We start from the raw sequence: 22,373 nt of genomic DNA, 5'->3' as shown, positions 1-22,373 counted from the left end.
GTTTGGATGGTTGCTTTAAACACCTACGCTTGTAGACATGTAGACCATGGTGGAATTTAATAGTAAGGCAGGGTTAATAAATACGTTCGGCCTTTTAAACATGTGATCAATATATATATAAAAAATCCCAAAAATTGCATATTTCCTAAATCCACGAGGTAATTTATAATATTTTAAACTTTTGTACGATGTGTGATGAAAAACTAAACAAATTTGTACCATTCTTAACTTAAGTCAAGCTCAGATGGAAAGTTAAAAAAAGTCATGAATTTCTCATTATCATGGGCACACAGGCAGACTTCTGAAATATGGAAAAAAATAACTGCTTAATATAACTGAATTTCGTAGAGCAAATGTGTGTAAATATGCTTCATGATGGGTTGATCATTTGAATGGACAGGACACAATACATTTTGCCTGTCTGACCATTTCAAATGTTTATTCAGAAGTATAGACTTTTCTAACAGTCTGTATTTAAAGTAGGTTTGTTTGATGGTGTATTGTACAAACATGTAGATGGTGATCAGACCTCAAACAATTGAAATAGTTTTGAGATAAATTTCGACTGTTGAAGTTGTGTTATCTGTGACATGAATTATCTGTACTGATTGACTGATCACACATGGAGATATATATAAATTATTTGAATTTGTGAGTACCAGATTTGCATTAAAACTCTGACATATTCATGATCATCGTCATTAGATTGGATGTTTGTGTAAGTAAATAATGAGATCCATGTAAGAAGCACTTGCTTATAGTGAGACAAATCAATGGATTTAAATTGTTTAAATATTCGCTGACAGTTTTAACTGGTTTGTGTTGAGTGTAATATTCAATGCCTATCGTTTGTCGGATATATCGAAACGTAAATGTGAGTATTTAGTTTTCCATTCATTTGGTTTAAAAGAAATTTATTCAGTCGTTAGCATATTGATTTTTATACAGATTTGTAAAGGATTTCAAAGAAATATTTTGATCTTTATAATTGTAATTTGTTGGGAGTATCAAAGATAATAATTATATTAGTGTGAATGGATTTGTTCTTGGATGTATTTTCATTGTCAGTTTTTTAAAGACTTCCATCGGTTGTTTGAGACTATGATAAGTTCTTGGACGAGTGATAATAATACTTTCATTGTCAGTGTTTAAAGGGGCCTTTTCACAGATTTTGGCATTTTTTAACTTATTCATTAAATGCTTTATATTGATAAATGTAAACATTGGATCGTAAAAGCTCCAGTAAAAAATCAAGAATAAAATAAAAAAAAGGAAAAGAACATTGCCCGGAGCAGGTTTCGAACCAGTGACCCCTGGAGTCCTGCCAGAGTCCTGAAGTAAAAACGCTTTAACCTACTGAGCTATTCCGCCGAGTACACATACTTGACGTATTTTATACCTTATATAAGCAATCTTCGTAGTTTCACAAAATTTAACGACAAAAACAGAACTCTCCAAATTATTCAATCGTTTCGCGTTGCAACGCTTTATATTTTTTAGGTTTTAAAATCGTCAAAAGATGCATATAATCGCTATATTAGACCATGGTAAATGTTCAGTATTACTGTTTCCTCACAAATATCATAACTAAAACGAAAATGTGCGAATCTGAAACAACTTTTTTCAATTTTGTCAATTTACCAAAGCGTGAAAAGATCCCTTTAAAAGACTTGATCAACAAGGATTGTTTGAGACTGATATGTTCTTCGACTTATTTTCGTTGTCAGTTTTTTAAAAGACTTCGATCAACAAGGATTGTTAGAGACTTATACAGGAATATGTCTTCATGCTTCACCACCAGTGATCAAGATTTATGTGAATCTTGGACATTAACTGTATCAAAAGTCATGAAGAGTATGAATGGATGTTAGCCCATGTGATTTAAAGGAACTTGTTCACAGTTCGGTAAAATGACAATTTTCAAAATAATTGTTGTAGATTAAACAAGAAATATCTTTAAAAAAGATATACAGCGTTGATTGTGGTCGATGTTTATGAACGATCAAAAGTTATCTCTATGAGATAAAAAGTAGCAGATGCCGTTTTTCTGCGCAGTTCTTAGCTCCATCACAAGCAAATCAATTAAGGGGTGTTGCGCCTGATTTCGTGGCTTATTTTGCTTTATGTGATATTATTACTCAGATATCTATATTTACAGAATAGAAAAACACAAGAAACATGAAAATAAACAAGTGCATATAGGTCAGCCTGCAATACTCGAATCTTATTTAATTGCATAATTATAGTATAGTGAATTATTGTGCTCATGCTTAATAAACTGGTCTAAATGGATAAATATTTCTAATTAATTTTATCAAAATTGGTCCTTATCATGCAAATGTTGAAAACATATTAAAAATCGATGATTGACATACCACAATAATATCGCCGAATATCTTTATGTAGTATCTTTCTGATCAAAACAGACTTCAAGTGCACAAAGTTTACGAGACGGCGTTTATATAAAGATTTCTGCAACTAACCGCAAACTGACCTTGATACCTTGCGGATTGGAATGATATGCATTAAAGTTAGGTAACAATTCTGCTGCTGAAACGACGGCTTGTTTACGCCAACTGTACACGACCAAGGCAAAAGCTGTGCCTAAAATATTGATATATCGACAAAGCAACTAAAGGAACTATTTACTCCATCAGACAAAAATAGCATAGATTCCAATTTTTTCCTTCAATGAAAAGATCGCAACCCCTTCTGCGAACTCCGGTGATGAACTGTATATAAACTCTGACTTTCACACACTGGCCGCGAATTGACCCGAAACCTCGCGGGTTGAAATGCAATGCAAGTAAGTACTAAATATGAGAATATAGCCTTTAGTATAAACGCTTTTGCGCTGGTAATTCTCTGAAAATAAAAGGTGAACGCACAATCTGTATTTATGTCAAAAATTGATTGTAAAACTGTTCTATCTATTGAGCCTTTTCATTAGAGATAAAATTGTTTCATGCAGTAAAACAGTGTTACAAAGACGCGGATATGTTTCCAATGTTCTGGTGTTATACTCAAATCAGCCAATGGAATAAATGAAGTGTATTCATTCGTACCTAGCTGCGGGAAATTTTATTTGAATATTATTGGACACTTACAAAGGTCAAGTCAGGGTGAAAAGCTGGCTTAATACAGCTTACGCCGAAAAAACAACACAATGTGTGCATTATGTTTAAGCAAGTGAAATAACACTTCTGACCTGTTTACAAAAATTGGTTTATTAACAGAAAATTGCCATACAAAACGGTTAAAAAACTAAATCATTTGTAAATCTTTTCCTCGATGTTGGTTGGAAAAAGTGCTGAGTGCTATTATCTAGAGTTTATGTTTTGTGCCCAAATCATAGCAAGCCTGGCGCAGTGGTAGCGCTTTTGCTTCCAGAGGTCCCAGGTTCGAATCCCGGGGATAGCATTTTTCTTAAACTTTTTTTCTTGCTATTTTAATTAGTTAAGACAATTCAAAACATTATTGATTTATTATTTAACGTATTAAATGGCATTTTTTTAAAGTACAAAAATCTGTGAACAAGTTTTTTAATAGGGTCCTAGTCCAAGTGCCAATAAATAGAGCCAAAGTGATTTAATAGAGCCCAAGGGATTAGAGCTTGTATTTATGTCTTAAAATGACAACTGCAAAAAATAGTTTATTTACTTTATTAATTCATACGTGAAATAAATTTTCCTAGGCTGTGCTCAGGTTCAGGTCTACTTTTTCGTAGTTTTTGCTGCATATTAACAATAATGCACAATAATCGTGTGCAGAGTTTTTCCTTACAAATATCAGTGTATGTCTTCTTAGCATTTTAAGCAATACAGTACCTTTGAGATTGAAAATCTGTAACATCACATATGTTTACTGAGTTATTTATCAGTAATTTAAGTTTAAACATTTACAAATCTGTTCAGATTATTGCAGTTTTTATTAAAAGGAACGTAAAAGGCTAGGTGTAAATCTGTTGTGGAATGCAAGATATGCAAGTTTAATATAAGCCCTTCTCACTTCAATTATAGATAAAAGTTGGTGTGCCTTGATTAGATTGGTTTGATCCTGATTTCAAAGTTGACTGAGTTTAATTTAAAAAGGACTGGTTTTGGACTTTGCTTTGCATATGCAGCTTGATTTAACAATACATTTGGTGAGATAAGCTAGGGGTTGGGCGGTTAAAATTTACGATTAAGGAGCAAAAAAACAAGGGACGGGTTATGGCCAGAATTCAGGGAATTTATGCAGTAATTTAGTTTTTTAAAACCTCAAATTTGAAGTAAGAATGGTTGATAAAATTTTAAATGATGACAATAGAATCAAAAGCATAATTAGAACATGTGGTGTCCTAAGAGATAAGGGATTAGTTTAAACCAGGGCTAACCTATTTATTTAAGCTTGAGTGCATTGTAGCCAAAGGCTGATTGAAACGCTTGCTGTCCGTTTTCTGGGTAGAGCCACTACTTGGTGTCTGAGGGGGAGAATCTAAGAACACTACCACAGTGAGGATGAAATCCATGACCTACCTGTTGCTTATATAACTGACACCATCCCCTATGCCTTGGTGACTTTTTAGATTAGGGACTTAATATTAAACTTTCAGATTGAGGAAGACAGATCTGTACCACTGGGCGATGATTTCTCTTCTCTCAATTACATGTATGGACTATACATCTTATTTTTGCAACTCCCAAAAATGCAGATTGACCAGCTTCAGGTTGACAGGTGACCGAAAAACACTGCCTTACATATTGTCTATATATACTTATCCCTTTACGACTTAAGATACGTATTTTGACGCATTTGTTGTCCCTTGTTGTCCCTGAAAGTAAATTTTAAATTAAAGACCTTTCTTACTAGATTCAAGTTTTAAAGGCTTCATTTCCAACCATTAGATACTAATGAGCAGCAAACAGCATAACACCTGAACAGACTGTGAGTTACTTGTAGGTTGTTCTGGTTTTATGCTGTTTGCACATAGCCATTTTCACTTTGCCTTTGAGTGGGAAAGGGTTATAATTGAACAGAAAGTTTAAATAGAAAGTTAAAACATTCCATTAAATAATATTTAATTAAAAAGGTCATCGTGGCATAGTGAATATGGTGCCTGCCTTGCATCCAGGTCACAGGTTGGATTCCCACTGTGAGAGCGTTCTTCAGATCACCCCAAAGACACCAAGTACTGGTTCTATGCAGGAAACAAACTCAAGAGCATTTCAAAAAGCCTTATAAGGCTTTTGATGCAATCGAGCTTAAGTAAATAGGTTTAAACTAAATTCCCGTTAAATGAAAAACTTTCCCATGCATTTGCATGTCTGTGATGTATGGTGCAGGGTTGATAAATCAATCATCAGGTGACACTTTGATATTACATAACGTGAAGGATTTAAGGCAAGAGTTAGGTCTGGAATGTTTTAAAGGGACCATGCTTCCCAAAGGTGATCAATATAAATTGTGATAATGTATTAACATTATATTTTAGGAGACATTTATGGTATAAATAATGAATGTTTGTCAAGTAATCACAATTACAAGTATACATCATGTTGAAATCTTAGTGTATTAGTGATGATTTTAATTGATGAGATAATAGAATTATAGGGCATTTTTTAAAGAAGACTGAAGAAATCAGGGCCACTAATACTATTCTGCCCCCTGTATTACATGTGTATTGTGCTTTTAAACTTAAGATTATTCTAGACACTTTGAATTCTGATGCTGTTTATTGGTTACAAGAAAAGGGCCAAACAATTATGGAGTAAATTATTTAATGTTTTTTTGTTTCTTTTTGAATGGCTGAACAGTTTTTCCATAATTAAGCATAGGTTATTGATATTTTCTTTTATTAGTTTCATATACAATTTTAACATATTTTTTGCCGATTTAGTCTTTTTCCTATAATAGCTCCTTTAAAAAGATTAACATTTAAATCACCGACAGTTGACAACTCTGTGAAAGACACTTTGTCGTTAGCTTAAAATACCTTGGATAAACAGTGTTTCCTTGCATTTGTTTAAGTACAGAAAAAGTTGTTGTTTATTACCTGTTGCAGAACTTTATAATCTTGGACTCTGCACTTGGGATTTGTCAAAGTTAAATTTCACAATAAAATAATTGCTTCATGGTAAGTGAGTTGCAAAGCCAGCTGTTTGTTTTTGCGGAGGTATTTCTGGAATCGTAATTCTCAGGTAAAAAATAACTCGCACATTGTAATGATTTTTTAATATGCACATTATATAAACTGGGAAACAGTTTATGGAGTGGGCTAATGCATGTTGTTATGGTGGCATATTTGTTTACTCTTGTTGCACAGAATATGTATTATTTGATTAATCAGTGCATTATAAGTCACAAATGTCTCTTCCAATGACCCACTTCAATTGGTAATGGTTAACCCTTTGAGCGCTGGAACCGGATTTTGAAGGCCTTTGCAAACAGTTTGGATCCAGATGAGACGCCACAGAACGTGGCGTCTCATCAGGATCCAAACTGTTTGCTATTCTGATAGTATTTTTTGAAAAAAATCAAAGAAAATGCTAATTTTAGAAATTCAGCAGACGACATATTAGCAGACGACAAATTTCCCAGCATGCAAATGGTTAATTTCCAGAATCTAAAAATTGCTTTGCGTAAGCACATCAGTCTAAATAAATGATGTAACTTTATGTCATGCCCTAAGTTGTTGATACCAACCAAGTGTTTATACTCGTATCAGTTAGAAGTCTTTACTATCAGTTCCCCATGGTGTTGTATCTTTTAAGTACCTCAATAGTTTGACACACCTTAAAATAATTTAAAATCTGCGTTTCGTATTTTCTCTGTGAAATATTTGCTTATTATTGTTACAAAGAATATGCATTTGAGTTAAATAGAATGACATTTGCAAATAATTGTTAAGGGGCACACACAGTCATTAATTTTTCATCTCCCCTTTTCCCAATGTTATGCCCCCTGATAATTTCATGTTATTCTGCCCTAATAAAACTAATCCTAAAAATTCCCAATATCTAGAGATAAGGTCACCAAAAAGGCTATCAATGCCCTGTATGTGAAATAGTTTTTATGCCCCCCTCCCCCAGTAGGGTGGCATATAGCAGTTGAACTGTCCATCAGTCAGTCAGTCAGTCAGTCTGTCTGTCTGTCGGAAAACTGTAATGGCCATAACTTTTTCAATATTGAACATAGCCACTTTGGAATGCATGTGCATTTAATGGAGCTGCACATTTTGAGTGGTGAAAGGTGAAGGTCAAGGAAATCCTTCAAGGTCAAATGTCAAATATATGGCGTCTGTCAGTCCGTCTGAAAACGTTAACATTGGCCGTTACGTTTTCAATATTGAAGATAGCAACTTGATATTTGGCATAAATGTGTATCTCATGAAGCTGAACATTTTGAGTGGTGAAAGGTGAAGGTCAAGGGAATCCTTCAAGGTCAAATGTCAAATAAATGGCGTCTGTCTGTCCGTCGGAAAACTTTAACATTGGCCATAACGTTTTCAATATTGAAGATAGCAACTTGTTATTTGGCATGCATGTGTATCTCATGGAGCTGAACATTTTGAGTGGTGAAAGGTGAAGGTCAAGGGAATCCTTCAAGGTCAAATGTCAAATAAATGGCGTCTGTCTGTCCGTCCGAAAACTTTAACATTGGCCATAACTTTTTCAATATTGAAGATAGCAACTTGATATTTGGCATGCATGGAGCTGCACATTTTGAGTGGTGAAAGATGAAGGTCAAGGTCACCCTTCAATGTCAAGGTCAAAGGTCAAATTTTGCAATATTGAAGATAGCAACTCTGTATTTGGCATGCATGTGTATCTCATGGAGCTGCACATTTTTAGTGGTGAAAGGTCAAGGTCATCCTTCAAGGTCAAGGTCAGATTTTGCATTATTGAAGATAGCAACTCCATATGTGGCATGCATGCTTATCTCACTGAGCTGCAGTAGGGGGCATTGTGTTTCACAAGCACAGCTTTTGTTTACTCTGATTTTGTCATTAAAAAAAATATATTTATATAAGTTTACCTGTGCTTTTCATAAACAAGAGTCTTAGGTTTTAAAAAAGTGTCTTAATTTTTTAAAATGGTAATCAGTCTTACATGAAACTCAAATGGTTGCCTTCAAATTAAAAGCATTTTCGCCTTTAGGCAGTCATGTTAAGGTTATTCAGAATTTATATAAATGGCACAGTTATTGTTGATATGTTATATCATTTTGACCTGGAAATCGACATCAAAATATACGTATATCTAGGAAACTCAGGAATGTAATAAACGTTCAGACATCAAGTCGTTTGCTTATTTGAAAAGCAAATAAAACCCGTTATTTCTGACATGATCTTTGAATCTTAGATTAGGAAGTATGTGTTTTGAATTTTGTATCCCCCGCCAAAGGCGGAGGGATACAGATTTGTTGTTGTCCGTCCGGCAGTCCGGCTGTCACAAAATTGTGTAAGGGCTATATCTCAAACACTTTATAAGATATCAACATGAATCTTCATGGGTGTATAGATATCAATTGTGGAGGATATCAATTCAACGAATTTGCTAAATGTTTTGTCTCTTATTCTTTTCTCAAAGGTAAATGCACTTTCTTGCGTCAAACCACAGGGTGTTAAAACATTTGGTTGGCATTTTAGGTCACAACACACCATATTTGACCATCCCTACATACTTGCAGATTTCTGTAGTCCTAACCTTTCATGCGGTTTTATGCACTGTTATTGTCAATGTTTTCTTCAACTTCACCGAAGCTTTATAAAGTTTTCAAATATTTTCTTTCTCAATTAGAAAAACATTTGGGACCCTAAACTGGTTTTGTTCCATCCTCAATTCTTTTGTTCCATCCTCGATTCTTATAAAACTGTTTAAATACCTTCACACCAGAATGTAGATGTTTTGATATTTTTGACGGTACAATGCAATCATGCATATTCCACCCTATACGCAAAACTCCAGGCGTCTTAAAGGAAAACAAATTATAATGTCTAAAATAATTGTGACCAAAATGTTGTATGACATGAAGATGGTTTGATATTGCTATGTATAGCCATCAGAGCATGCAATTTTCAAGGTGCAGTGTTGAGGTAATATGGCAAAAAATATGTTATATGAGTAGGTGTTAACCACTTCTTTCATTTCACAGCCAGTGGTACAACCACAAATATTCAAAATGTCTTCTTTCAAAGAATATTTAATCAGATATTAAACTTGTCATATCCTGACACATTGTTAAAATTATGACAAGCTCAAACCATAGGCCTCATTCATGATAAATGAGCCACGCTTAAGAAACCCAGGTTTAATGCATGTGCGTAAATCTGTAGTCCCAAGACAACACTTTCGGATTTGTTTTAAACAAAAATACTCTTAAAGCGGAAAGTGTTGTCCCTGATTAGCCTATGCAAACTGCACAGGCCAATCAGGGACGGCACTTTACCCACATGCTTTAAGCCTAGATTTCCCAGATCGAGGCTCATATTTGAGTAGGTGTATCCAAGCTGAGGGCTTCAGGTTACATGGGTTTTTGTGGTGACACAATTTTAAAAAGTATTATATATTGAATAGTGTTTTAGAAAATGATAAACTGCCAGTTCTAGCGCCTTTGGAAAATAGAAGGTTGTTCTGATGATGTCTTGTCAAAACCATATTTATGTAAAACAAGCTATGTGAAACTTACATTCAGTGTACCAGTCCAGCTCAGCTGTCAAATGCTTTACATTGGCTTCTTGTACCAGTCCAGCTCAGCTGTCAAATGCTTTACATTGGTTTCTTGTACCAGTCCAGCTCAGCTGTCAAAGCTTTACATTGGTTTCTTGTACCAGTCCAGCTCAGCTGCCAAATGCTTTACATTGGTTTCTTGTACCAGGCCAGCTCAGCTGCCAAATGCTTTACATTGGTTTCTTGTACCAGTCCAGCTCAGCTTCCAAATGCTTTACATTGGTTTCTTGTACCAGTCCAGCTCAGCTGTCAAATGCTTTACATTGGTTTCTTTATGTACCAGTCCAGCTCAGCTGCCAAATGCTTTAAATTGGTTTATTGTACAAGTCCAGCTCAGCTGTCAAAATGCTTTACATTGGTTTCTTGTACAAGTCCAGCTCAGCTGTCAAAATGCTTTACATTGGTATCTTGTACCAGTCCAGCTCAGCTGTCAAGTGCTTTAAATTGGTATCTTGTTCCAGTCCAGCTCAGCTGTCATTGCTTTACATTGGTTTCTTGTACCAGTCCAGCTATGCTGTGATATGCTTTACATTGGTTTCTTGTTCCAGTCCAGCTATGCTTGTCATTGGTTTCTTGTACCAGTCCAGCTATGCTTTACACTAGTTTCTTGTACCAGTCCACCTCAGCTGTTAAATGCTTTTAATTGGTTTCTTGTACCAGTCCAGCTATGCTTTACATTGATTTCTTGTACCAGTCCAGCTATGCTTTACATTAGTATCTTGTAACAGTCCAGCTATGCTTTACATTTGTATCTTGTAACAGTCCAGCTATGCTTTACATTTGTATCTTGTAACAGTCCAGCTATGCTTTACATTAGTATCTTGTAACAGTCCAGCTATGCTTTACATTGATTTCTTGTACCAGTCCAGCTATGCTTTACATTGGTATCTTGTAACAGTCCAGCTATGCTTTACATTAGTATCTTGTAACAGTCCAGCTATGCTTAACATTGGTATCTTGTACCAGTCCAGCTATGCTTTACATTGGTATCTTGTAACAGTCCAGCTATGCTTTACATTGGTATCTTGTAACAGTCCAGCTATGCTTAACATTGGTATCTTGTACCAGTCCAGCTATGCTTTACATTGGTATCTTGTACCAGTCCAGCTATGCTTTACATTGGTATCTTGTAACAGTCCAGCTATGCTTAACATTGGTATCTTGTAACAGTCCAGCTATGCTTAACATTGGTATCTTGTACCAGTCCAGCTATGCTTAACATTGATTTCTTGTACCAGTCCAGCTATGCTTTACATTGGTATCTTGTAACAGTCCAGCTATGCTTTACATTAGTATCTTGTAACAGTCCAGCTATGCTTAACATTGGTATCTTGTACCAGTCCAGCTATGCTTTACATTGGTATCTTGTAACAGTCCAGCTATGCTTTACATTGGTATCTTGTAACAGTCCAGCTATGCTTAACATTGGTATCTTGTACCAGTCCAGCTATGCTTTACATTGGTATCTTGTACCAGTCCAGCTATGCTTTACATTGGTATCTTGTAACAGTCCAGCTATGCTTAACATTGGTATCTTGTAACAGTCCAGCTATGCTTAACATTGGTATCTTGTACCAGTCCAGCTATGCTTAACATTGATTTCTTGTACCAGTCCAGCTATGCTTTACATTTGGTTTCTTGTTTCATTTCAGCTATGCTTTACATTTGGTTTCTTGTTTCATTTCAGCTATGCTTTACATTGGTGTATTGTACCAGAACAGCTATGCTTTACATTGGTATCTTGTACCAGTCCAGCTCAGCTTGTAGGGCCAGCTAGCTTAGTTGGTAAAGTGCTAGACTGCAAACACAGTATTGCAGGTTTGATCCCTGGCCTGGACACATGACTGGTATGGGTATTCAGGTCTTGAAATCCTTTCTACTGCTGTTTTTCTGCAACCTCTGATTTGAGTGCGGCTGTTGTCAGAAACTTGCATTATTATGTGCACTTAGTACTGGTAAAAACAGCTTAGGGAGGAAGTGTTAAGTTTGTTAATACTGTTGAAACGGCAAAAAAAAAATAATTAACAAACAACCAGTCGAGCTCAGAGTTTTTATACTGCATCTGCATTTGCAGAAAAATAATGATCTGCTATAATTCATGATGACAACATGACAGTGTGACATATCACCACATATAGTGCAATTTAGCCTTAAAAATGTTTCATTTGACACTAAACTACGCCCATTTATTTTGTGAAAAGAAAATGATAATGCACTTCAGTGTATTCTTCTAATATTATCTGCTAATAAGTGATAGGTGAAGTACTTAAAATCTGCAACAATTCCATTTTAATTATGGGGTATTTTATTTTGCCGAATTGTGTTCGTGCATGTGGCTATAAATTTTTGTCGGTATTTTGTATTTACAGCATTTAAATAAATAACAATTTAGATATTCAAGTTTTTAAAAACAACTTTTGCAACAAAGTTTTACAATCCCTAAGTTATGTAATAAATAAAAATCTTTATAGTTAGCTTTTGAATGTGCCTAATGCAATGTTTTGTTGTAGATTTTGTATCCATCATTTCTGTTTTGCCAGTACTGAGGCAACTTGATTCAGAAATAGGAATGTCTTAAATTGCACACGCACAAACGTTTTAATTGAGGAAATAGATTAAACACTAGGCGTAAGATACAACAATTATTTCATTAATGTTTTGAATCATAGGAGCATAAGGTTATCAATACACTTCAAGACATAATTTATTTGTATTTATCAACCTTCAAGGGTTGAGTTCTTACTTTTTAAATCCTTGCCAACTATGTATGCACTCTCTCAGGTGCATTAAGGAATTTTTTAACCAAATAAAAGAAAGGCAAAGTATCCCAAATACCCACAAACAAATTTCTCGCCTTGCCTACACCAAAACCACTACTGTCTTCCTTTTAAAAAAGTAGCTTGGTCAATAAAAAATGTTGGCTCTGGCTTCAAAAGAATGATTATTAGAATATATTGCTTCGAAAAAAAAAGGCTTGTCAGTTTTCTGGGAAGAACCATTTACACTTTGCATGCTGGGAAATTTGAAGTCTGCTAAAATGTCATCTGCTGAATATCTAAAAGTAGCATTTTCTTCGATTTTTTTCAAAGAATACTATCAGAATAGCAAACAGTTTGGATCCTGATGAGACGCCACGTTCTGTGACGTCTCATCTTGATCCAAACTGTTTGCAAAGGCCTTCAAAATTGGGGTACAGCATTGAAAGAGTTATTTGGTCGCTAGTGTTTTCATTTTACACCAACCCTTTTTATTGTGGAAGTAATTAAAATTAGAGCAAAAAGAAGAAAAAAGCTTGTCTTTGACAACTGGTTGAAGACAACCTATCTATAAAATTGTGTGTTGTCAAAAACATAGCTGACATGAGTGTACAAATGAGAATGTCTTGCTAGTAAAATTGGAAAAAAAATCCTTACCTCAAACAAAAAAAAAATTGTAGAAGCAATTCTGTGAAGTTGGTAACATTTTTTCAAGGATGATCTTACATTAATTTTGTTGGCTGTATTTAAAATATTCCATTTTTTGAATGGTTGTAAAGACATTGCAAAAGGTCATTCTCTTAACAAACAGCCTTCATTACATTGAAAAGGTGGCATAATGTATTATGATCTTGCCCTAAGAAAATCATTAAGTTACGGCATTCTTACTTATTTATGTATTAATGCGTAATATTTAAAAGCAAAAATGGTTTATACATGAACGTCATTAAAGCGTCCACCTTCTCCTTTGAGTGGTAAGCGCTATAAATGATACCAATTGTGAAATTAACATACTAATTATCCATGCTTTTAGTGACCCGTACATGTGAATGCATTTGCGACCTGTATAAGAATCTATAAAGTTTGAGGCATAAAAATAGCTTACTAATTTAATCAACTCCAAGGTGGTAACTTGCTTTATGGTAACGAAACATCTAATTTAAAATAAGGCTGGGGTCAGTTTTTGCCTGTTTATAAACAGGCTTGGAGGGACAACCTGAGTTATTCTTTAAAGCAGTTTGTGTGAAGGAGATTATTACTTAATACTGTGAAATCATTTATATTAGCCAGAATAAAATTGTGTGTGTTTTTTGGACTATAAAATTAATGGATTTAGTAATTTGGGAAAAAAGGAATTTGCGTCTGGCATTTTCCAGAAAGTTTGTGTTAAATTCATTGACATGTCAACCTAGGAAATCAACAAAAATCAATGTAGCACATATAAATAATATTTTGAAGGAAATTTTAATTATAATAAGCACATTATTGAAAAGATGCCTTTGAGTTTGTTTCTAAGACAAAACAGATTTAAAATTTACAGCATTCCTGCACAGTTCTTTTTTGTCAACAGCAGTCAGAGATTTCTGAATATGTTAAAATCGGGCAATATATAAATTGGTCAATTTATATATATATATATATTATTTTATTTTTTTTATTTATTTTTTTCCCTATTTTTGGTATTTTTTCAACATAAAACTTATAATGATTGAAGGCTAATTATTTGATAACACAGAAAATGTGTGCACAATTTTGCCAATATATATATGGACTGTGCTCTGTGAAATAAGGGTTTAATGCATGTTCATAAAGTGTCATCTGCACAGGCTTATTATCAGGGACAACACTGTCCGCCATTATGATATTTTTCGTTTAAAGAAAGTCTCCTCTTAGCAAAAATCCAATTTAGGCTGAAAGTGTTGTCCCTTATTAGCCTGTGCAGACAACACTTTACCCACATGCACTCGACCCCCTTTAGCCTGTGCAGACAACACTTTACCCACATGCACTCAACCCCCTTTAGCCTGTGCAGACAACACTTTACCCACATGCACTCAACCCCCTTTAGCCTGTGCAGACAACACTTTACCCACATGCACTCAACCCCCTTTAGCCTGTGCAGACAACACTTTACCCACATGCACTTAACCCCCTTTTCACAGAGCAAGCCTTGCATATATATTGTAAGATTGAGTTTAAATTTCTCTGGACATCCTTTAAGTACTACAAATTAGGTCGGGATTAAATGAGTAGATTAGGTGGGGATTAGGCAAAAAGATAGCTAATAGCATGAATTAATAGGAACGGCTCACATTCGGGCATTATCTGCAGTGACTGTTACTTACCAAAAGGATTTAGATGACTGTGGTATTATCATAATTATGTGCTGTGCTATTGTACTGATAGAAGAATGGTTTCAGCATCTTTGACACTTTTTTATGACTGAGCGGAAACATAATGTATAGAATTCGGTAATACCGTTGTGTTTTTGTGAATGAAAACTTAAGATGTGGTTTAAGGTTTCTTTACAGTTTTGTTGGGGGGTTTTGGTGGTAACAGCTGCAGTTCTCAGGAAGTTTGTGAAATGAAGCAGCATGCATAGACTGGGGTAAAATTATTCTGTTGTGTGTTCCTCTGAACTTTTGAAAGCATGCTTTATATTGCATATTTGGAGACTATTTAGATTTGTTTTCAATATTATCATTTGGCTTTTCTAAAGTTTTCAACACAATGTAAAGAATGGGGTAGTATAGTGGTACCACCGTGGTCCTGTTTGAATAAGAAGGAGGCACTGTGATCGACATATTTGTCTTAGTGTACTCTGTTTTCTGCTTTGAAGGGCCATGGCCAATTCATGGCTGTGTTTGTCACTGACTTACCCACAATGTTTAGATGTGATAAAACTTTTTGTGTGGATTATTTGTCAATTATTTCCAGAGGACTGTTCTTACATTGGACAAGTATGCTTTCTGCATTTAGTGAGGTCTTTCTGCATATAGTGAGGTCGTTCTGCATTTAGTGAGGTCTTTCTGCATTTAGTGAGGTCTTTCTGCATTTAGTGAGGTCTTTCTGCATTTAGTGAGGTCTTTCTGCATTTAGTGAGGTCTTTCTGCATTTAGTGAGGACTTTCTGCATTTAGTGAGGTCTTTCTGCATTTAGTGAGGTCTTTCTGCATTTAGTGCATAAGTTGTTCAGGAAATGCACCCTCATGTAATAACTATGGTAACATCATTGTGTTAAATCACAGTTTTTAAAAACTGATTTCTCAGGTCAGTTTCTTTTCACAAACAGGTTATACTCATGATAGACAAGATTTTTGATAAAAAAATCCCAATTTGGTGCATTTTGTCGATAAAAAAATCCCAAATTTACCACTTTTATCGATTAAAAAAATCCCAATTTGACTAGACTCCTTTTCCCCAAATGGCTAGAATAACCCCTGGTTGTCCTTTTTGTACACTTTTTGGCTGACTGGAACACCATGTAGTTTGGGGTTTTGAGTTTTGTTCATTCATGACCAACATGTTATTGTCAAGTTTTCAGAAAATTGAGGCACTTTATATGTTACATGTAAGTGTAGCAATATGTTTGATAATTAAATGTCTCAAAAGGTTTTATAATAAATTCTGAATTAAGATCAGGTATCCCCATTCATAAACCAAAGGTTTAATATACTGTTTGTCTATGAATTTTACATTGAGGGTGGTAGTTTCGTTGTGCTTTCCTTCTTTGGAGCACTCTATTATACATTTTAAGAAAACAGTTTAGAGAGATTTGTGTTGCTTGACCAGTTATACTATTGTTATATAATAATTATAACAACATGGTCAAAATTGTGGTTTGATTGTATGTTGTTTCAGATGAGGTTTTCATTTTTTTGAGTTCAGGGGAGGGGCATAGAAGTTGAGTTTTTAATATATTGCTACATGTATTATGTTCCAATACTTGAAAGGGTTTTTTAACTCTGAAGGAGATATCTGTAGTACAGCTGTTCTGGATTAAGAACAGTTTAACAATTCATTTTAGCATAAGCTGTTTCATATTGATATTAAGTCTGTCTGTTTTTTGGATTCTTGTATTGGACATATATTATTGAAGAATAATTCTGTGGTGGAATAATTTTCCACAAAGTCATTTGGTATTACTATTGTTGATGATTTTGTGGCGTGTTTTTGGGATATTTAATAATTTGTTAAACAGCTGAATATGGGAATTATGTTTTCTTCAACAGCAGTGGAATAGTGGAATGTTGTTGTCATGGATATATGTATTTTTCCATAGTTTGTTTGTTGATATTGGAACGTGAAAGTTCCATAAATGATAAGTGGTGCCTTTTTAACTGAATCCATGCAGTATACAGACTACAGTCAATACATGATAAAATAACAAATATCTTTCCCAAATGACTGCCTAAAATTCCCATAGGAAGGTTTCAAAAAAAAAAGTTGTTTTTTTAATAGCATTTAAGTTGCAGCTCTATGGCTTGAACCTTACTAAAAAATATTAAAGTTTTTAAAATCATTTTTTCTCAATTTTAAAGTATTTGTTAGCAAAACATAAAATCTTCCCAATTTTAGTCAAAATGAAGCAACTTTTCTCAATCCAAAGGGTCACGGCCCCATTCCCAAAATGGTGAAAAAAACACACTGCTGTCTGCTCAAAACACACAAGTTATACAGTCATGATTTATAACAAAAAGCTCCATTCCCAAAATGGTGAAAAAAACACACTGCTGTCTGCTCAAAACACACAAGTTATAGAGTCATGATTTATAACAAAAAGCTGTTATAATTTCTGTGTTTTCAGTAAATCTATGAGTGGCTCCTACTCAATGAAGGGCACACAGCCAGCAGGAGTAGGGGTCAAAAAGGGGTCACTGGCAACCAATGGCAACGGGCCGCCACCTCTGACCTACCCGGCAGATCCACCAGACGATGAAAACATGAACGAGATCATCGACGACAATGTGGAGCTTACTATCCACCTGCCAGATGGGACTGTTAAACAACAATCGGAAGATTCGAAGTAAGTTTCTGGGCTGATATTCTACAAGATTCTAAGAGTTTTGTGATAATTTAAAGGGGCCTTTTCACAGATTTCGGCATATTTTGAAGTTTGTCATTAAATGCTTTATATTGATAAATGTAAACATTGGATCTTAAAAGCTCCAATAAAAAATCAAGAATAAAATGTAAAAAAGGAAAAAAAAGTAGCCGGTACCAGGGCTCGAACCAGTGACCCCCGGAGTCCTGGAGTTAGTCTGAAGTAAAAAAGCATTAGCCCTCTTGGCTATTCCGCAAGGTATACGCAGTTAAAGTATTTTATACCTTTTACAAGCAATCTTTGTAGTTTCGTAAATTTAAACGACAACAACAGAACTCTCCAAATGATTCAATCGTTTCGCGTTGCAACGCTTTATAATTTTTAGGTTTTCAAATCGTCAAAAGATACATATAATGGCCGCTATTGGACTATGGTACATGTTCAGTAATACTGTTTCCTCACAAATATCATAACTAAAACGAAACTTTGCGAATCTGAAACAACTTTTTTCAATTTTGTCAATTAACCAAACCGTGAAAATCCCTTTAATTAGTTTAGTATAAACCTATTTATTTTAACTCAATCGCTTTGAAAGCCTACGGCTTATTGAAATGACTTGAGCAATTTTTTTGGGTAGAACCAGTGCTTGGTGTTTTTATGGGAGATCTGAAGAAGCTCCCGGTGGAGAACGAACCCATTGCTTCTCAGTTAGGGGGGACACCATGTCCACTACATTTCTGGGCTTACATTCAACAAAATGATGAGAATTTTGTCTTACATCAAATATAGTGAGCAACTATGGCAAACTTCACCTTAACAATTTGTATTGATATTTAAAGATAAATAACTCCCCCTCAGGCGTAGTAGATATAGTGTCCACCTAGAGACCAGGATGTCATGGGTTCAGTCCCAATTGAGGAATTGTTAGTTAGATCTCCCGCAAAGATGCCAAGTACTGGTTATACCCAAATGTACTCGAGAGCATTTTAATAAGCCTTTATAAAGATTGATGAATTAAATATGCATATAAATTTTAATTTTGATGAGTTGTCTAGCTTTAAGCCTTTTAAGTGTTAAAAGGATATTCCACTGTGCAAGGTGTATATTAGCTGAGATGAGGACAAGTTACCCTCCTTGTTGAAATAAAATTTCAAACAAAATTATTGTTATCATGGACAGCTTTAAATGTATCAATTTAGACTGGGTTAAAAAGTGCAGACAGTTATTTGTTTGGGTAAGAATTACATCCCAGAGGTCAATATGTCCCTTGTTTAAATACATGGGTTAAAATCCCTTTTAGTCTGTTTATTTGGTTATAAGTGGCAATGCTTTGAACATGGATAAATGAGCATGGTGATTCAGTTGCGTACTAATGACATTTGAAAGGTCATTTAAAGTTATGTCCCTTGCTTAAATACACAGTTTAAAATCCCTTTCAGTCCACTTCTGGTCTCTTTTAATCAAGTGACGAAAGTGGTATGATACCCTGATAAGTGGTGATTAATTGGAGCTGTATATCAAACATACTCGGGATATGTAAATATTTGAATTCAACAGTATTTAATAATCTGGTGTGGGGTTTTCAACTGGTAGCCTGTTTCGAGATTAAATAAACCTCACTACATTATGAACTTTGAACTTCTGTGTACGATTAAATATTTGTATTGTGTCTAATAATACAGCGATTTTTTTCCTTCTTTATAAAGTACAGGTAAACGGCACTTTCCCAATTACGAAAAAACTACAAATTGCCCAATTGCTGTCCTAGGTTAAACAATGAGGCTCGTAGCTAAATTAAATAATTAATGAAACAGGTGGTTTCAATCAATATATTTAGTGTCAGTGCTAATAGGGTTTGCCTGGACCCGGACAATGTTGATATGTTAATTTTTGTGAAAACAAACATCAAACTGTATGAACAGTGAAAAGTGTATGTTAACGAGCAAACTATTAAGTGAATAAACCTTAAGGTTTTGTTTTGACATTGCTACAATTTTAAAAGAGAACTTTGTTATGTTTTTTGTTAATAAATGTTGAATGCTTTGTAGTCAAATTATACTTCTAAAACATTGCTTTCTTTAATGTTGACATACAATTCTCATTTTCTCTTATCTGAGGAATCCGGATCCGAAAAACTGTAAGAAACCATATTTGGATTCCGATTCGGATGCGAACAAATTTTTTGGATTCGTTGCAGCCCTAGGTTAAACAATGAGGATCGTAGCTAAATTAAATAATTAATGAAACAGGTGGTTTCAATCAATATTATGATTTAGTGTCCACTGACCAATCTTTATAGATATGAGCCTTGTTTTTAGAAAACTGGGTTTAATGCATGTGCGTACAATGTTGTCCCAGATTAGCCTGCGCATTCTGCACAGGCTAATCAGGGACGACACTTTCCGCCTTAATTGGATTTTTGCTAAGAAGAGACTTCTTTTAAACGAAAAATGTCATAAAAGCGAAAGTGTTGTCCCTTATTAGCCTGTGCAAACTGCACAGGCTAATCTGGGATGTCAATTGACGCACAAGAAATATGCCCATTTTTCTTTGAACACGACTCGTATATAAAAAGCTTGTATGAGTAATCAGCTTGGAATGGTATTTGGGGCAACTGAGTTGAAGGCCAACATCACTGTAATTAAAAAGAAAAAAAAGATTGCGACTCAAACATTTGTTTTCGGATGGAGTTATAGCCAGTTCACTTTTTATGTGCAAACAGCATAAAACCAGAACAGCCTGCGAGTAACTCGCAGTCTATTCAGGTTTTATGCTGTTTGCTGCTCAGATCTAAGGGTTGGAAATAAAGCCTTTACAACTTGAACCTAGTAAGAAAGGTCTTTAATTTAATTTAACTTTCTTAGTGACTACAAATGCGTAAAAAAACGTATCTTAGTGGTAAAAAGTTAATACTACGTATCTAAGTGTTATAGGGTTAATACTATGTAAGTTTTTTGGAAGGTAGCGTACATGAAGGCATGGCTCAGGATTGCAATGGGGCCAGTCAGGTAAAGGTAAAGGCATTTTAACCCTTTGCATGCTGGGAAATTTCTTGTCTGCTAAAATGTCGTCTGCTGAATTTCTAAAATTAGCATTTTCTTTGATTTTTTTTCAAAGAATACTATCAGAATAGCAAACAGTTTGGATCCAGATGAGACGCCACATTCTGTGGCGTCTCATCTGGATCCAAACTGTTTGCAAAGGCCTTCAAAATTCGGTTCCAGCGCTCAGACAGGGTTAACATAAACAAAAAAGTAAACTGGTTGTTTCCATTCAACTTCTTGAGTCTGATTTGACAATCTTGATGAAACTTAGGATACATGTATAGCAATTTTTTATGTGGCCTAGCCATGGATTGTATATTGAGTATGTTGGGTTAAAAGGTCAAGGTCACTATGCCTTAAAATTGAAAATTGTTTTTCGGTGCATAAGTTAAGTTTGCATTTACCAATCTTTAAACAAAATGTGAATATATTTAGCTGCAATAGAGGATTAAATGCTTGGGATTGAATTCGAGGCATATTGGATCAAGGTCAAATTCATTATGCCCCCCTTCGAAGAAGAGAGGATATACTGTTTTGCTGGATGTTAGTCGGTCTGTCTGTTGATAGGACAGTTCGTTTCCGATCAATAACTTGTGAACGGATTGACCAATGGGCTTGATACTTCCCATGTGCATTAACCTTTGCCAATAGATGACCCCTATCAAATTTGGGGTCACTAGCTCAAAGGTCACTGTCACACTAAGAATGAAAATTGTTTCTCATCAATAACTTGTTAGCGGAGAGACAGATTGGCTTGATATTTCCCATGTGCATTGGTGTTGGACAGTAGATGGCCCCTATTGAAATTGGGGTCTTTAGGTCAAAGATCAACGTCACTGACACACTAAGTGTGAAAGTGTTTCTGATCAATAACTCTTCAGCAAATTGACTAAGTCACACTTATATGATAAGATTAACTCTTATGGTCAGTTTTGTTGCAAAACATCATGTGTCAAGGCCCTGTTTTGGGGGGCATGTGTCTCAAAACTGGGAGCTCTTGTTGTTTCTAAAAATTGAAAAAAGTGCCGGCTTCACAATTTTTTTTTCATACAGAGGTATTTTATTGAAATTTTTTGTGTAAGCTGCTTTTATGCAGACCAAGAATGTGTTTTTGAGACAATTCGGGTTAACTCTTTCAGTGCGGGAACCGAATTTTGAAGGCCTTTGCAAACAGTTTGGATCCAGATGAGACGCCACAGAACGTGGCGTCTCATCAGGATCCAAACTGTTTGCTATTCTGATAGTACTCTTTGAAAAAAAATCGAAGAAAATGCTAATTTTAAAAATTCAGCAGACAACAAATTTCCCAGCATGCAAAGGTTTAAGGTCAAGGTCAATGCATAGACAAAACTGGTTCTGCAAAATTACTAGATTATGGATTATTGCACTGAATGTTTTGTTTACTATATTAGCCTTCATATAAGAAAAATTATACCAAGCTTGTGGTTTCGTATGAGACTAGTTAGTTCAAAGATCAATACCACTTTCTATAAAAACAGTGAAACATTCCGCTCCATAGCTTGGGGATATTGTTAATGTGAAATTATATATTTATATATATTATATAAATCTTAAAGTATATAAAGTAAATGGATAGACGGAGACATTAATGAAATCCTTGTTTTGTGACTTCACATCTTTCTCATTTGTGTGGTTAAAAGCTTAACACTTTCCCACTCAGAAGCAAAGTGAAAATGGCTATCAGCGATTTTCTTTGTCCAATTGGGAAAAGTACCCGTACCGGTCCAATTGGGAAAAATCGAGTCGTGAAAACCTCAAAATTGGGAAAAATTGAGTCGTGAAAATCTCAAATTGGGAAA

At 34.9% G+C, this 22,373-nt stretch overlaps 2 protein-coding genes across 15 annotated transcripts in view; both read left to right on the top strand.

The window, feature by feature from the left end:
- The window catches only part of LOC127854821 (secernin-3-like), a 204,174-nt gene that overhangs the window by 79,146 nt on the left and 102,655 nt on the right, over positions 1 to 22,373 (top strand). The gene's annotated exons all lie outside the window — the stretch shown is intronic.
- Positions 1 to 22,373, top strand: part of LOC127854813 (uncharacterized) — a 150,960-nt gene that overhangs the window by 79,329 nt on the left and 49,258 nt on the right. For 12 of the 14 annotated variants that reach the window (XM_052389874.1, XM_052389872.1, XM_052389876.1 and 9 more), the window contains one exon: positions 17,273 to 17,491. In XM_052389874.1, the coding sequence (XP_052245834.1) occupies positions 17,280 to 17,491 (212 nt within the window). In that variant the 5' untranslated portion in view covers positions 17,273 to 17,279. Of the gene's footprint in view, positions 1 to 558; positions 875 to 17,272; positions 17,492 to 22,373 lie in introns of those variants that run through there. The other 2 variants (XM_052389869.1, XM_052389871.1) reach the window with 2 other exon arrangements.

Source organism: Dreissena polymorpha, chromosome 13 (genome assembly GCF_020536995.1).
Source record: "Dreissena polymorpha isolate Duluth1 chromosome 13, UMN_Dpol_1.0, whole genome shotgun sequence".
NCBI lineage: Eukaryota > Metazoa > Mollusca > Bivalvia > Myida > Dreissenidae > Dreissena > Dreissena polymorpha.
The sequence above is the reverse complement of the archived record's forward strand: the minus strand, read 5'-3'. Positions and strand labels throughout refer to the sequence as shown.